This window comes from Penicillium soppii (genome assembly GCF_028829465.1).
Source record: "Penicillium soppii strain IBT 18220 chromosome Unknown utg000001l, whole genome shotgun sequence".
Taxonomy (NCBI): Eukaryota; Fungi; Ascomycota; class Eurotiomycetes; order Eurotiales; family Aspergillaceae; genus Penicillium; species Penicillium soppii.
Window position 1 is genome coordinate 3,537,420 of NW_026643231.1, and position 13,761 is coordinate 3,551,180.

The 13,761-nt window shown below is 52.5% G+C and overlaps 2 protein-coding genes across 2 annotated transcripts; both read left to right on the plus strand.

Moving 5' to 3' along the window:
• Positions 1-162: 162 nt before the first annotated feature.
• On the plus strand, positions 163-3,129 carry N7529_001346 (uncharacterized protein; the record flags this gene model as incomplete). Its single annotated transcript, XM_057236877.1, has 1 exon — positions 163-3,129. The coding sequence occupies one exon, from the start codon at positions 163-165 to the stop codon at positions 3,127-3,129; it is 2,967 nt and encodes a 988-aa protein (XP_057103680.1).
• A 373-nt stretch (positions 3,130-3,502) lies between these two features.
• N7529_001347 (uncharacterized protein) lies at positions 3,503-9,248 on the plus strand (the record flags this gene model as incomplete). The annotated part of the gene is made up of 2 exons (XM_057236878.1): positions 3,503-6,057; positions 6,281-9,248. The coding sequence occupies 2 exons, from the start codon at positions 3,503-3,505 to the stop codon at positions 9,246-9,248; spliced, it is 5,523 nt and encodes a 1,840-aa protein (XP_057103681.1).
• Between the last annotated feature and the right edge of the window lie 4,513 nt (positions 9,249-13,761).

Below are 13,761 nucleotides of genomic sequence, written 5' to 3' on the forward strand. Positions count from 1 at the left end.
ATAGTTTTTGCAGGTGGGGTAACGGGGGCTGAAACGATCCCTCGGCCTATATTAAAATTCTGCTTACACTAACCTACCTGCCCTTTCTACTCTACTTTTCCTCTCACTTTCATCTTAGTTATCCTCCACTGTTTTCTTTCATTACTTACCCCCACTACCACTATGGAACATCAGCTTTTTCACCAGCCATCAACCACGCCCGTGATTGTATGCAAGCTATGTGAACATGTTATTCGACCAAAAGAGGTTTTTCGGCACCTCCAATCCGCGAATCATCGGATCCCGAAGCCAAAAGCGCGCCAAATTGCCGATGCAGTTCAACAATGGGAGCGTGCGGCGGAATGTGATGAATGGCAGCCACCACTAGTAGTGAATGAACCAATTCCTAATTTGCCTGTTTACTCGGATGGCATTTTATGTGAGCAAGGCCTATTTTGCCAATTTATTGCCCGGTCAACCACAACTATACGACAACACTGGCGTGATCATCATAGCTGGGTAGCTCCTATCAACCGGGGCGGTCGTCGGCGGCAGCATACTTCATCGGCTGCGGAGCAACAAATCCAGCAATTCACTCGTATCGTGCGATGCCAACGTGCGTTTCCTCAACGGCTCGGGTCCCATTATATCCGCGTTCAAACGCTCGGAGCCGAGGCTATTCCCGAGGCCGATTCGCTAGCAATATCTGATCATAATAGTCAGGTGATTGATCAGATGGAAAGAGCATATACCGAAAGACAAGAGCTTCCCCAGGTGATCGTGGCTAGCCAGCGAGACGAGACGAATCCATGGCTTCGGAGGACCCAATGGGCCGTCTATCTCCAAGGGATCAACCCGCACGACCTAGTGGACAGTGTCCGAGCCCCCGATCCCGAATCACTCGATCCCACCGAGCAGGCTGCCTACGCAATATGGGATTCAATGGCCACTGTGGCTCGTATCAGCCAGTTGATCTACACCAAAACGAGCCACACTATTCGGTGCGAGGCTGTTCGGACTAAGCGGGATCGCCTACCCCATCAACCACTACAAGCATATATGGATGGTGAAGCTGTTAAGCGACACACGGTCCCGTGGCAGCAGATTCTCATGTTTTTCACGCGCACGCAGGCCCCACATGATTGGGCTAGCCCCCACTACAGGTTTTCCAAACGCCAGCGAGCGGCTTGGGCCACATTATGGAGACTAGCCCAGGCAGAGCTTAGTGCCTCACCCATCGTAGGCCAGGGCAGGGCAGGCCATTCCAACACAGGCCTTTCCAACACAGGCCTTTCCAACACAGGCCTTTCCAACACAAGCCTTTCCAACACAGGCCAGTACATGGAAGGCCATTCCAACGCCGGGCAGGCCAACACAGGGCATTCCAACACAGGGCATTCAAACGCCGGCCAGAGCAGTGAAGACCTGAGCAGTTCGGACCAAAGCAGTATACATTCAGGAAGTGATTCCGAGGACCAACAGCACCAAATCACTAGCGAATCCCCCTTTCAGCTCACTCCCCTTGACTCCGCCTGTCTAGATTTTTGCATTGAGCTATTGAACCACCGAACTAAGGTCGAGGACTATAAGAGCGCGCTTATCTGCGCTAGCGCGGTGCTTGGACGTGGGGAGGCAGGCTGGGGTACTGCCCAGAGCTATCCCCCAATATTGTCCAAAGTGATCAAGATTGCTCGGTTTATGGTGGTCCACAAAGCATTAAAGCTAGACCCAACGGCCGAGAAGATGATCCACCAACTAGCTACGCATCAGATGGCTGGCGAATGGGATACAGAGAGTCCGTTAGATTCGCCTGATTTCACGTTTTTAACGCAAACAACGGACGATTCGTTTTACAACGATAACGATGGAGATCAGGGGGCAGCACAGTCATCGCACTTTATTCAGTTTAGCCAGGGCCACACACAGGGCCACCGCCAACGATCATTCCGGGAGTGGGTGACCGAGATGGTCAGCCAGTTTATGGTCCGCGGCACTAACAGTCCAATGCAGTGGCTGTTAGATCTACGCACGTACGGCTTAAAGATCCATTATAACAGCACCGCCACAGGCCATGTTGGCTGGATGAACCAAGACCAGCTGTTATATCAACAGTACAGTTTCACTATGGGTGACTTCCGCGGCTTTACCCACGGCCTCGTAAGCTCCACACGCCAGATACTACACGAAGAGCTCCTGTTTAGTCAGGCTAGCTCAGTTCCCTCGATCCCGTGGCAGGCTATGTTTGATGATCCTACCGAGACCGCGCACGGGTGGAGCTTTTTAAAAGACACCCGTACGGTATGGCCTGTAGCCGGTAGCGAATGGATGGTGAATCGGGTCCGAAACGAGAGACCACTCCAGCAGCGTTTTATCGAGTCTAGTGCCGGCCGGCTCCGAATGTCCGCTATCGACGTTTATCTTCAACGGGTAGCCCATTTCCGCGAGAAGCTAGCCATTGCTGTCCACGTCAGCGGAGGCCAGCCTGCACGGGCGCCAGAGCTGTTAAGCATTCGGCACTACAATACTGACAGCGGAGGCCACCGGAATGTGTTTGTCGAAGATGGTCTGGTAGCGTTTGTTACGCAGTACCACAAAGGGTTTTATAGTACGAACGACGTGAAGGTTATTCATCGGTATCTACCCCGGGAAGTAGGTGAGCTAGTGGTTTGGTATCTATGGCTAGTGCTGCCGTTTGTGGAGAGATTGGAGGCGTACACACAGAAGGTGCGCGGGGAGGCATCTGATGCTGAGACGACTGGGTACGTTGGATATATATATACCCTCCTCACACACACACCCAACACACCCAACACACAGTTCAACACAGAGATCAACACACAGTTCAACACAGAGGTCAAACACACACATATGTATATATGCCCCCCCTCTCTCTCACACCCACCCACCCAACACACACATATATACACTAACACATTCACTACCAGCCCCCGTCGACAGGCATATCTATGGTCCCCTATCCCACGGGGGGGGGGCGAACTCTGGCAGAGTTCGCTGTTAGGGCTTCCGGTTCCCGTCTGCGATTGGCGGAAAAAGAAGTGGGCCCCGCCTGGGTTCAGTCTAACTTGCGACCCAGGGTTCAGGGTCCAAATCACCCCCGTTCCGTCTATAAATTTGCATAGTTCTAAGTGAGCATAGACATTATCTCCCATTTCGATCTTAGCCGCGCCGGCGTACTGGTTGTGGAGAACCTGGCGATTGAAAATCGGAGATGTTTTGATGGGGTGCGGGTAAGGAACTTGGCGGGGTTGCGACCGCGGCCTCAGGCATCACTTCCGCAATTAATGGAGGAGGATGGGCCGTCGTATCACCTCAACCATCTCCGTCGACCGGGATCAGGGGAGTTAGTAGATAGATGATTTGGGGGTTGGATCCGATCCCCAGTTACGGTCGGAATGACTTTGAAACAATTTTACCGTAGACTTTGTGTTGAACATTCACCACATTCACGCACGCACTACTATACATACATCATTATCAGCCGAATCCACTTCCACTTTTAATAATGGAACATCAACTTTTTCACCGGCCGTCGACCGACCCAGTTATCGTCTGCAAACGATGCGAGCATGCTGTGAGACCGCGAGAGGTCTTGAGACATCTTCAATCACCCCACCATCGGCTTCCTATGCCGACTGCCCGCCGTATCAGCGACGTGATTCAACGTTGGGACCGTGCAGAGCAATGCGACGAATGGCAAGCTGTGACCGTAGTCACGGTCCCAATCCCCAATCTACCGGTATATCCGGATGGTATCTTATGCGAGAAGGGCCAGTTCTGTGGTTTTATCGCGAGGACCGCTGGGACTATGCGCAAGCACTGGCGTGAACAGCATCACTGGGTCGCACCGGCAAACCGTAGCGGCCGTAGGAAACCGCCAGGTCCATCGGTCGCCGAGCAGCATTTTCAGCAATCCACCCGAGTCGTCCAATGCCAGCGCGCATTTGTCCAGGGCCTAGGATCTCATTACATTCGCGTTCAGACGCTCGGGGCCGAGGCGATCCCCGCGGCCGATCCGTCACCAGCATCCGAGGTCAGCGATCGGCTTATAGATCAGATCGAACGGGCCTACACCGAAAGGAATACGCTACCCCAGCTGATTGAGGCCGGCCAGCGAGACGAGGCGAATCCATGGCTTCGCCGGACCCAGTGGGCCGTATATCTTCAGGGGATTAACCCGCAGGACCTCGTGGACTGCGTCCGTGCCCCCGATCCCGAAGCGCCCAATCAGACCGAGCAGGCCGCCTACGCCATCTGGGAGTCTATGGCCGCCGTGGCTCGCGTGAGCCAGTTGATCAGCACGAAAACGAGCCACACCATCCGGTGCGAGGCGGTCCGAACGGAGCGGGACCGGCTGCCCCATCAGCCACTGCAAGCATACATGGACGCTGAGAACATCACGCGACACACCATCCCGTGGCAGCAGATCTTAATGTTTTTCACGCGCACGCAGGCTCCACATGACTGGGCTAGCCCTTACTATAAGTTGTCAAAACGCCAGCGAGCGGCATGGACCACACTATGGAGGCTAGCCCAGCCAGGGCAGGGCAGGGCAGGCCATTCTAACACAGGCCTTTCCAACACAGGCCTTTCCAACACAGGCCTTTCCAACATAGGCCTTTCCAACACAGGCCAGTACATGGCAGGCCATTCCAACGCCGGGCAGGCCAACACAGGGCATTACAACACAGGGCATTCAAACGCCGGCCAGAGCAATGAAGACCTGAGCAGTTCGGACCAAAGCAGTATGCATTCAGGAAGTGATTCCGAGGACCAACAGCACCAAATCACTAGCGAATCTCCCTTTCAGCTCACTCCCCTTGACTCCGCCTGTCTGGATTTTTGCATTGAGCTGTTAAACCACCGAACTAAGGTCGAGGACTATGAGAGCGCGCTCATCTGCGCTAGCGCGGTGCTTGGACGTGGGGAGGCAGGCTGGGGCACTGCCCAGAGCTATCCTCCAATCTTGTCAAAAGTGATTAAGATTGCTCGGTTTATGGTAGTCCATAAAGCATTAAAGCTAGACCCAACGGCCGAGAAGATGATTCACCAACTAGCTACGCATCAGATGGCTGGCGAATGGGATACAGAGAGCCCGTTAGATTCACCTGATTTCACATTTTTAACGCAAACAACGGACGATTCGTTTTACAACTTTGACAGTGGCCTAGATCAGGGCACACCTCCGTCATCGCACTTTATTCAGTTCAGCCACGGCCACACACAGGGCCACCGCCAACGATCATTCCGGGAGTGGGTGACCGAGATGGTCAGCCAGTTTATGGTCCGCGGCACCAACAGTCCAATGCAGTGGCTGTTAGATCTACGCACCTACGGCTTGAAGATCCATTATAACAGCACCGCCACAGGCCATGTTGGCTGGATGAACCAAGACCAGCTGTTATATCAACAGTACAGTTTTACTATGGGTGACTTCCGCGGCTTTACCCACGGCCTCGTGAGCTCCACACGCCAGATACTACACGAAGAGCTCCTCTTTAGTCAGGCTAGCTCAGTTCCCACGATCCCGTGGCAGGCTATGTTTGATGATCCTACCGAGACCGCGCACGGGTGGAGCTTTCTGAAAGACACTCGCACGGTATGGCCTGTGGCCGGTGCCGAATGGATGGTGAATCGGGTCCGAAACGAGAGACCACTCCAGCAGCGTTTTATCGAGTCTAGTGCCGGCCGGCTCCGAATGTCGAATGTGCACAGTTATCTCCAACGGGTAACCCATTTCCGCGAGAAGCTAGCCATTGCTGTCCACGTCAGCGGAGGCCAGCCTGCACGGGCACCAGAGCTATTAAGCATTCGGCACTACAATACTGACAGCGGAGGCCACCGGAATGTGTTTGTCGAAGATGGTCTGGTAGCGTTTGTTACGCAGTACCACAAAGGGTTTTATAGTACGAACGACGTGAAGGTTATTCATCGGTATCTACCCCGGGAAGTCGGTGAGCTAGTGGTTTGGTATCTATGGCTAGTGCTGCCGTTTGTGGAGAGATTGGAGGCGTACACACAGAAGGTGCGCGGGAAGGCATCTGATGCTGAGACGACTGGGTACGTTGGATATATATATACCCCCCTCACACACACACCCAACACACAGATCAACACACAGATCAACACACAGATCAACACACAGATCAACACAGAGATCAACACAGAGATCAACACACAGTTCAACACAGAGATCAAACATATATATATATATGCCCCCGCTCTCTCTCACACGCACCCACCCAACACACACATATATATACACTAACACGTTCACTACCAGCCCCCGTCGACAGGCATATCTATGGTCCCCTGACCCTGGCACCGGCCGACAGTGGTCTTCAGAGAGACTAAGAGAAGTTCTAAAGCGAGAAACCACCATTGGTTTGAACGGGCACGCCATCAATCTCCATGCATACCGAGACATCGCCATTGGGATCAGCCGACGATTCATGCGGCCATCGAGCATTTTCCCCAATAATGCCCAACAGGACAGCCGGGCCGAGGCATCCCAAGAAGATGACGAAGATGGGATCAATGCCGAGCAATGGATGGGCCATATTGCCGATCTCCAAGCAGCCCATTCATCCCATGTGGCCGGGATGATCTATGGCCGCGGGATCACCGAGCAGCCCGGTACAACGGCCCACCGGCGAGAGATGTTTCGGCTCAGCAGCACCGATTGGCACCGCTTTCTAGGCTTTGTGTCCGCTGATGACGGAGGGGCCGAGAGCGCATTAGGGCTCGCGCAGCCTTCGCCATGGCAAAAGGAAGCTGAGATGAGTCGTACGGAGCGCCGGTGGCAGCTAGCCCAGGCCGCCATCGAGCCCGAAATGCAACGGATGATGGGCAACACCGGGCTACGGCTTCGAGGGGTGCAGGCACCGGCATTAGCTGCCATTCAACAGGGCCAGAGCCCAGTGGTGGCTGTGATGCCCACCGGGGGCGGCAAGAGCCTGCTATTCATGCTACCCGCGTGGATCAGCCCCCGAGGGGTAACGGTGGTCGTAGTGCCGTTAATTGCACTACGGGGGGATCTTGTCCACCGTTGCCGGCAGCTCGGCATCGCATGTGTGGAATGGGAGAGCCGGCGGCCAGCCGATCAGGCATCCATCGTACTGGTTACGCCCGAATCAGCTATTACGGAGGACTTTATGACGTTTTTGAACAGGCAGCGGCTCGGCCATCGGCTAGATCGAATTGTGATTGATGAATGCCACGTTGTGCTAAATGACCAAAGCCAATTCCGGCCTGCCATGGCCCAACTGGGCAGGTTGATCGTGGCCCAGGCCCAGATGATATATCTAACGGCTACGTTACCCCCGGCAGCCGAGGACCAGCTATTCCGGCGTTTACGGACTACCCGCGAGAAGGCCCATATGTTTCGAGCGCGGACCCATCGGACTAATGTTGCGTACCGGCTCTGGCAACCCAACGTGCCGAGTCGGTACCGAAATGGCTACGATTGGATCGAGCGTCCCGAGATCGTGAGATTCATTCAGGACCGTGTTCGGCGTGCCCGCTGCGTGGCTGGCCGAGTGGTCATTTATGGGCCCACTACTAAGATCGTCGAGCACATTGCCCAGATCGTAGGCAGTGAAGCATACCATAGCCGAGTACTCGATCGTCCGGGCGTGCTAGCCCGATTTCAGGCTGATCCCACCGGCGTGGTGGCCGCAACTAGTGCGCTAGGTATGGGGGTTGATATCCCCAACATCCGGTGTATCATTCACATCGGGGTGCCGCGCAGTCTGCTAGACTACGCGCAAGAGAGTGGGCGAGCGGGCCGGGATGGGGACCGCAGTGAGGCCATTATCGTTCAGCCCGAGGGGTTCCAGCGGCCAATATGGGACCAAATCCATGAGGACCCCATCAAGGCTCAGGCGGAGCAGAGCCGGCTAGATCGTTATATATATAACGGAGGGTGTCGACGGGTTATTCTCGATGAGTATCTCGATGGGCATGAAAGGCAGTATTGCGGGGATTCTGAAGCTATGGAACAACGTTGTGATGGCTGTGATCCGGAGTGGCTAGCTAACGAAGAAAAGCTTGAGAGTGAGGTGGCGAGTGAGCTGGCCGTTGAGGGGGGCAGTGGTGGGGGCAGTGATGGGGGCAGTGAGAGAAACAGCCCAGCCCATGGCCCAGCCCCAACATATAGGTCGGAGCCCATGGAAGATATCCAGTACGGTTCAATTGAGGCCAGCCACGATGCCCAAGGACCGAGGCCATCATCGAGCGATTCGGAGGCCAGTGGCCAGCGCAGTGATAGCGAATCGACTACGTTCCGATCTCAAGTTCGATCTACCAGTCCAATGTATCGGCGGAGTGTTGAACCAGGCAGGCACCACTTAGCCGCGCCAGAATGGCCGGTGCAGTCATCAGGGCATTCAGGATCATCATTACCCGCTCAGCTCAGCCATTCAGCCCAGCTCAGCCATTCACACCCAGCAGCCCAGCTAGGCCATTCAGGCACAGCAGCCCATTCAGGCCATTCAGGCACAGCAGCCCATTCAGGCCATTCAGGCAAAGCAGCCCATTCACGCCCAGCAGCCCATTCAGGCACAGCAGCCCATTCAGGCACAGCAGCCCATTCAGCCCAGCTCAGCCATTCAGCCCAGCCAGGCCATTCAGCCCGGCAAGACCCGTTATTACCCGCAAGTTCAGCTCCGTGCATACCAACAGAGGCCGCCCAACGGTTTCAACGCCAGGACCGAGAGAGAGAGGCAGCCCGGGTTAGTTACCAGCAAGCCCGCCAAGAGATCAGTGCCGGGCTCGAGTTTTTACAGCAACAGGCGCAGTTATGGGTCGGACGATGCTGGTTTTGTGCCCAACGCGGGCTTCATGAGCAGCATGACTTATACGAGTGCGGGGCACAGGCACAGTCCGGCTACACATCGGCAAAGAGTTGGTGGATTCGTGTGCGGCGGCAGATTAAATATGCGGTATTCGCCGGGTGCTTTGGGTGCGGGATGCCACAGGCGATCTGCGATCGATATATTAGTGGCGGGCAGGGGCAGTGTATGTACCGGGGGCTGTTATTATCGGGGGTGGCAATGATGGTGTACAGCGAGGGCAGTGAGACAATTCAGGAGGCGTGGGCTCAGCGGCTACAAACACAGGGAGTGCAGATGGAGAATGAGGGTGAGCTTGTACGGTTTTTGGGATCCCGGTTTGACGGAGATACGGTGCAGCTCGTGCACGAATATATATGGCTTCGAAGGAGGTGGATCGAGTATGGCGAGAGGGTATAGGGCGAGTTCAGATATATATAGGTGAATTCAATAAAGATGTACGGGAGGTATCAGATACATTACTAAGAATTCGGCAATATAGAGAACAAGGATAGTATAGAGGGGGGATAGCTTAGGCAGGGCATGAATTACTAACACAGGCTATATAGGACATTAATCGGCCATGGAGGGTATTTATTGGCCATAGAGAGCATGCATTACCACCACAGGCCATGTAGAGCATTCATTGGCCATGGAGAGCATGTATTGGCTAGAGAGAGCATGCATTGGCTAGAGAGAGTATGCATTAGCCATGGAGAGCATGTATTGGCCAGAGAGAGTATGCATTGGCCATGGAGAGCATGTATTGGCCAGAGAGAGCATGCATTGACCAGAGAGAGCATTCATTGGCCAGAGAGAGCATTCATTGGCCATGGAGAGCATGCATTGGCCATGGAGAGCATGTATTGGCTATAGAGAGCATGCATTGGCTAGAGAGAGTATGCATTAGCCATGGAGAGCATGTATTGGCCAGAGAGAGTATGCATTGGCCATGGAGAGCATGTATTGGCCAGAGAGAGCATGCATTGACCAGAGAGAGCATTCATTGGCCAGAGAGAGCATGCATTACCACCACAGGCCATGTAGAGCATTCATTGGCCATGGAGAGCATGTATTGGCCAGAGAGAGCATGCATTGGCCATGGAGAGTATGTATTGGCCAGAGAGAGCATGCATTGGCCATGGAGAGTATGCATTGGCTATAGAGAGCATGCATTAGCCATGGAGAGCATGTATTGGCTAGAGAGAGCATGTATTGGCCAGAGAGAGCATGCATTGACCAGAGAGAGCATTCATTGGCCAGAGAGAGCATTCATTGGCCATGGAGAGCATGCATTGGCCATGGAGAGCATGTATTGGCTATAGAGAGCATGCATTAGCCATGGAGAGCATGTATTGGCTAGAGAGAGCATGCATTACCACCACAGGCCATGGAGAGCATGTATTGGCCAGAGAGAGCATGCATTGGCCATGGAGAGTATGTATTGGCTATAGAGAGCATGCATTAGCCATGGAGAGCATGTATTGGCTAGAGAGAGCATGCATTACCACCACAGGCCATGGAGAGCATTCATTGACCAGAGAGAGCATGCATTACCAACACAGGCCATGTAGAGCATTCATTGGCCATGGAGAGCATGTATTGGCCAGAGAGAGCATGCATTGGCCATGGAGAGTATGTATTGGCTATAGAGAGCATGCATTAGCCATGGAGAGCATGTATTGGCTATAGAGAGCATGCATTAGCCATGGAGAGCATGTATTGGCTAGAGAGAGCATGCATTACCACCACAGGCCATGGAGAGCATGTATTGGCCAGAGAGAGCATGCATTGGCCATGGAGAGTATGTATTGGCTATAGAGAGCATGCATTAGCCATGGAGAGCATGTATTGGCTAGAGAGAGCATGCATTACCACCACAGGCCATGGAGAGCATTCATTGACCAGAGAGAGCATGCATTACCAACACAGGCCATGGAGAGCATGCATTGGCCAGAGAGCGCATGCATTACCACCACAGGCCATGTAGAGCATTCATTGGCCATGGAGAGCATGTATTGGCCAGAGAGAGCATGCATTAACCAGAGAGAGCATTCATTAGCCAGAGAGAGCATGCATTACCAACACAGGCCATGCAGAGCATTCATTGACCATGTAGAGCATTCATTGACCATGTAGAGCATTCATTAGCCATGGAGAGCATTCATTAGCCATAGAGAGCATGCATTGGCCATGGAGAGCATGTATTGGCCAGAGAGAGCATGCATTGACCAGAGAGAGCATTCATTGGCCAGAGAGAGCATGCATTACCAACACAGGCCATGCAGAGCATTCATTGACCATGTAGAGCATTCATTGACCATGTAGAGCATTCATTGGCCATAGAGAGCATGCATTGGCCATGGAGAGCATTCATTGGCCATGGAGAGCATGTATTGGCCAGAGAGAGCATGTATTGGCCATGCAGAGCATTCATTGGCCATGGAGAGCATTCATTGGCCATGGAGAGCATGTATTGGCCAGAGAGAGTATGCATTGGCCAGAGAGAGTATGCATTGGCCATGGAGAGCATGTATTGGCCAGAGAGAGTATGCATTACCAACACAGGCCATGGAGAGCATGCATTGGCCAGAGAGCGCATGCATTACCACCACAGGCCATGGAGAGCATGCATTGGCCAGAGAGAGCATGCATTACCAACACAGGCCATGGAGAGCATGCATTGGCCAGAGAGCGCATGCATTACCACCACAGGCCATGTAGAGCATTCATTGGCCATGGAGAGCATGTATTGGCCAGAGAGAGCATGCATTAACCAGAGAGAGCATTCATTAGCCAGAGAGCGCATGTATTACCACCACAGGCCATGCAGAGCATTCATTGGCCATGTAGAGCATTCATTGGCCATGGAGAGCATTCATTGGCCATGGAGAGCATTCATTGGCCATGGAGAGCATGTATTGGCCAGAGAGAGTATGCATTGGCCAGAGAGAGTATGCATTGGCCATGGAGAGCATGTATTGGCCAGAGAGAGTATGCATTACCAACACAGGCCATGGAGAGCATGCATTGGCCAGAGAGCGCATGCATTACCACCACAGGCCATGTAGAGCATTCATTGGCCATGGAGAGCATGTATTGGCCAGAGAGAGCATGCATTAACCAGAGAGAGCATTCATTAGCCAGAGAGCGCATGCATTACCACCACAGGCCATGCAGAGCATTCATTGGCCATGTAGAGCATTCATTGGCCATGGAGAGCATGCATTGGCCATAGAGAGCATGTATTGGCCATGCAGAGCATTCATTGGCCATGGAGAGCATTCATTGGCCATGGAGAGCATGTATTGGCCAGAGAGAGTATGCATTGGCCAGAGAGAGTATGCATTGGCCATGGAGAGCATGTATTGGCCAGAGAGAGTATGCATTACCAACACAGGCCATGGAGAGCATGCATTGGCCAGAGAGCGCATGCATTACCACCACAGGCCATGTAGAGCATTCATTGGCCATGGAGAGCATGTATTGGCCAGAGAGAGCATGCATTGGCCATGGAGAGTATGTATTGGCCAGAGAGAGCATGCATTGGCCATGGAGAGTATGCATTGGCTATAGAGAGCATGCATTAGCCATGGAGAGCATGTATTGGCTAGAGAGAGCATGCATTACCACCACAGGCCATGGAGAGCATGCATTGGCCAGAGAGAGCATGCATTGGCCATGTAGAGCATTCATTGGCCATGGAGGGCAGGCATTAGCCAGAGAGAGCATTCATTGGCCAGAGAGAGCATTTATTGGCCAGAGAGAGCAGGCATTAGCCATAGAGGGCATTCATTGCCCGCCCAAATCATCCCATCATTACCACCACAGGTCGATCAATCACACCATTCACACCATTTATTTGTAATATAGGCAGGGCATTGATCACCAGCCCAGTCACGCCGTATAGGGCAGGCATTACCCACATAGGCGGGGCATTTAGCACAGATATATATAGTATAGCCACCACATTCAGGTAGGGCATTCATTACGCACATAAGCTATGGATTCGTTACCGATATATATAGTATAGCGATCACATTCAGGAAGGGCATTAATCAACCATACAAGGCAGGCATTACCCACATAGGCAGGCCATACACTGATATATATATAAGAATGATCGCATTTAACAAGGGCATTCATTAAAGATATATATAGATCAGAGATCACATATAGGGAGGGCATTTATCGGCGGCGGAGTATTACCATACCGAGCATTCATTACCAACATAGGCAGGGCAGTCATTAGCCATACAGGGGGGGCATTTATCGGCGGCGAAGTATTACTGGGCATACGGAGCATTCATTACCAACCCAGGCTAGGCAGGCATTACCAACACCGGCTCGGCAGGCATTACCGGTGTAGCTCAGGCATTTCGGGCAGGCATTCCCCATATAGGCAGTACAGGCATCACCGGCCCAGGTCAGCGTTTCATAGCATTTAGGCCCGTCGTTGCCAAGCCCGGTCAGGCGGTGTATATATCCGGTTTTATTATTATAAGCTCGCGTAGTCAGGCAAGGATATTAACAGCATATTACATATATATATAGCTTCGAAGGTAGTACATTAAATATTCGGAGAAAATATCGGCGAATATATATTCATTCATATATGGAGTATATAATATATATATACATTATAACTTCCGGGTAATCATATATCGGAAAGGGTTTTACATCGTGGTTCGGTTAAGGATCGATATACATATAGCGATAAATATATAAACGGGGATTTAAAAGACGAGAGGAGAGGAATATTAATAATCGATACGGACTAGTAATAGATAGACGGGTGAGGGTGTTTAATTAAGAGAGGGGTAAAGGTTTGTAATCAGGAGAGGGGTCAGGGATAGTAATAGATTCAGGGGTAAGAGATAGTAGTAAAGAAAGAGAGACGGGATAGTAAGAAGTCAAGAAGATCGAATTATAG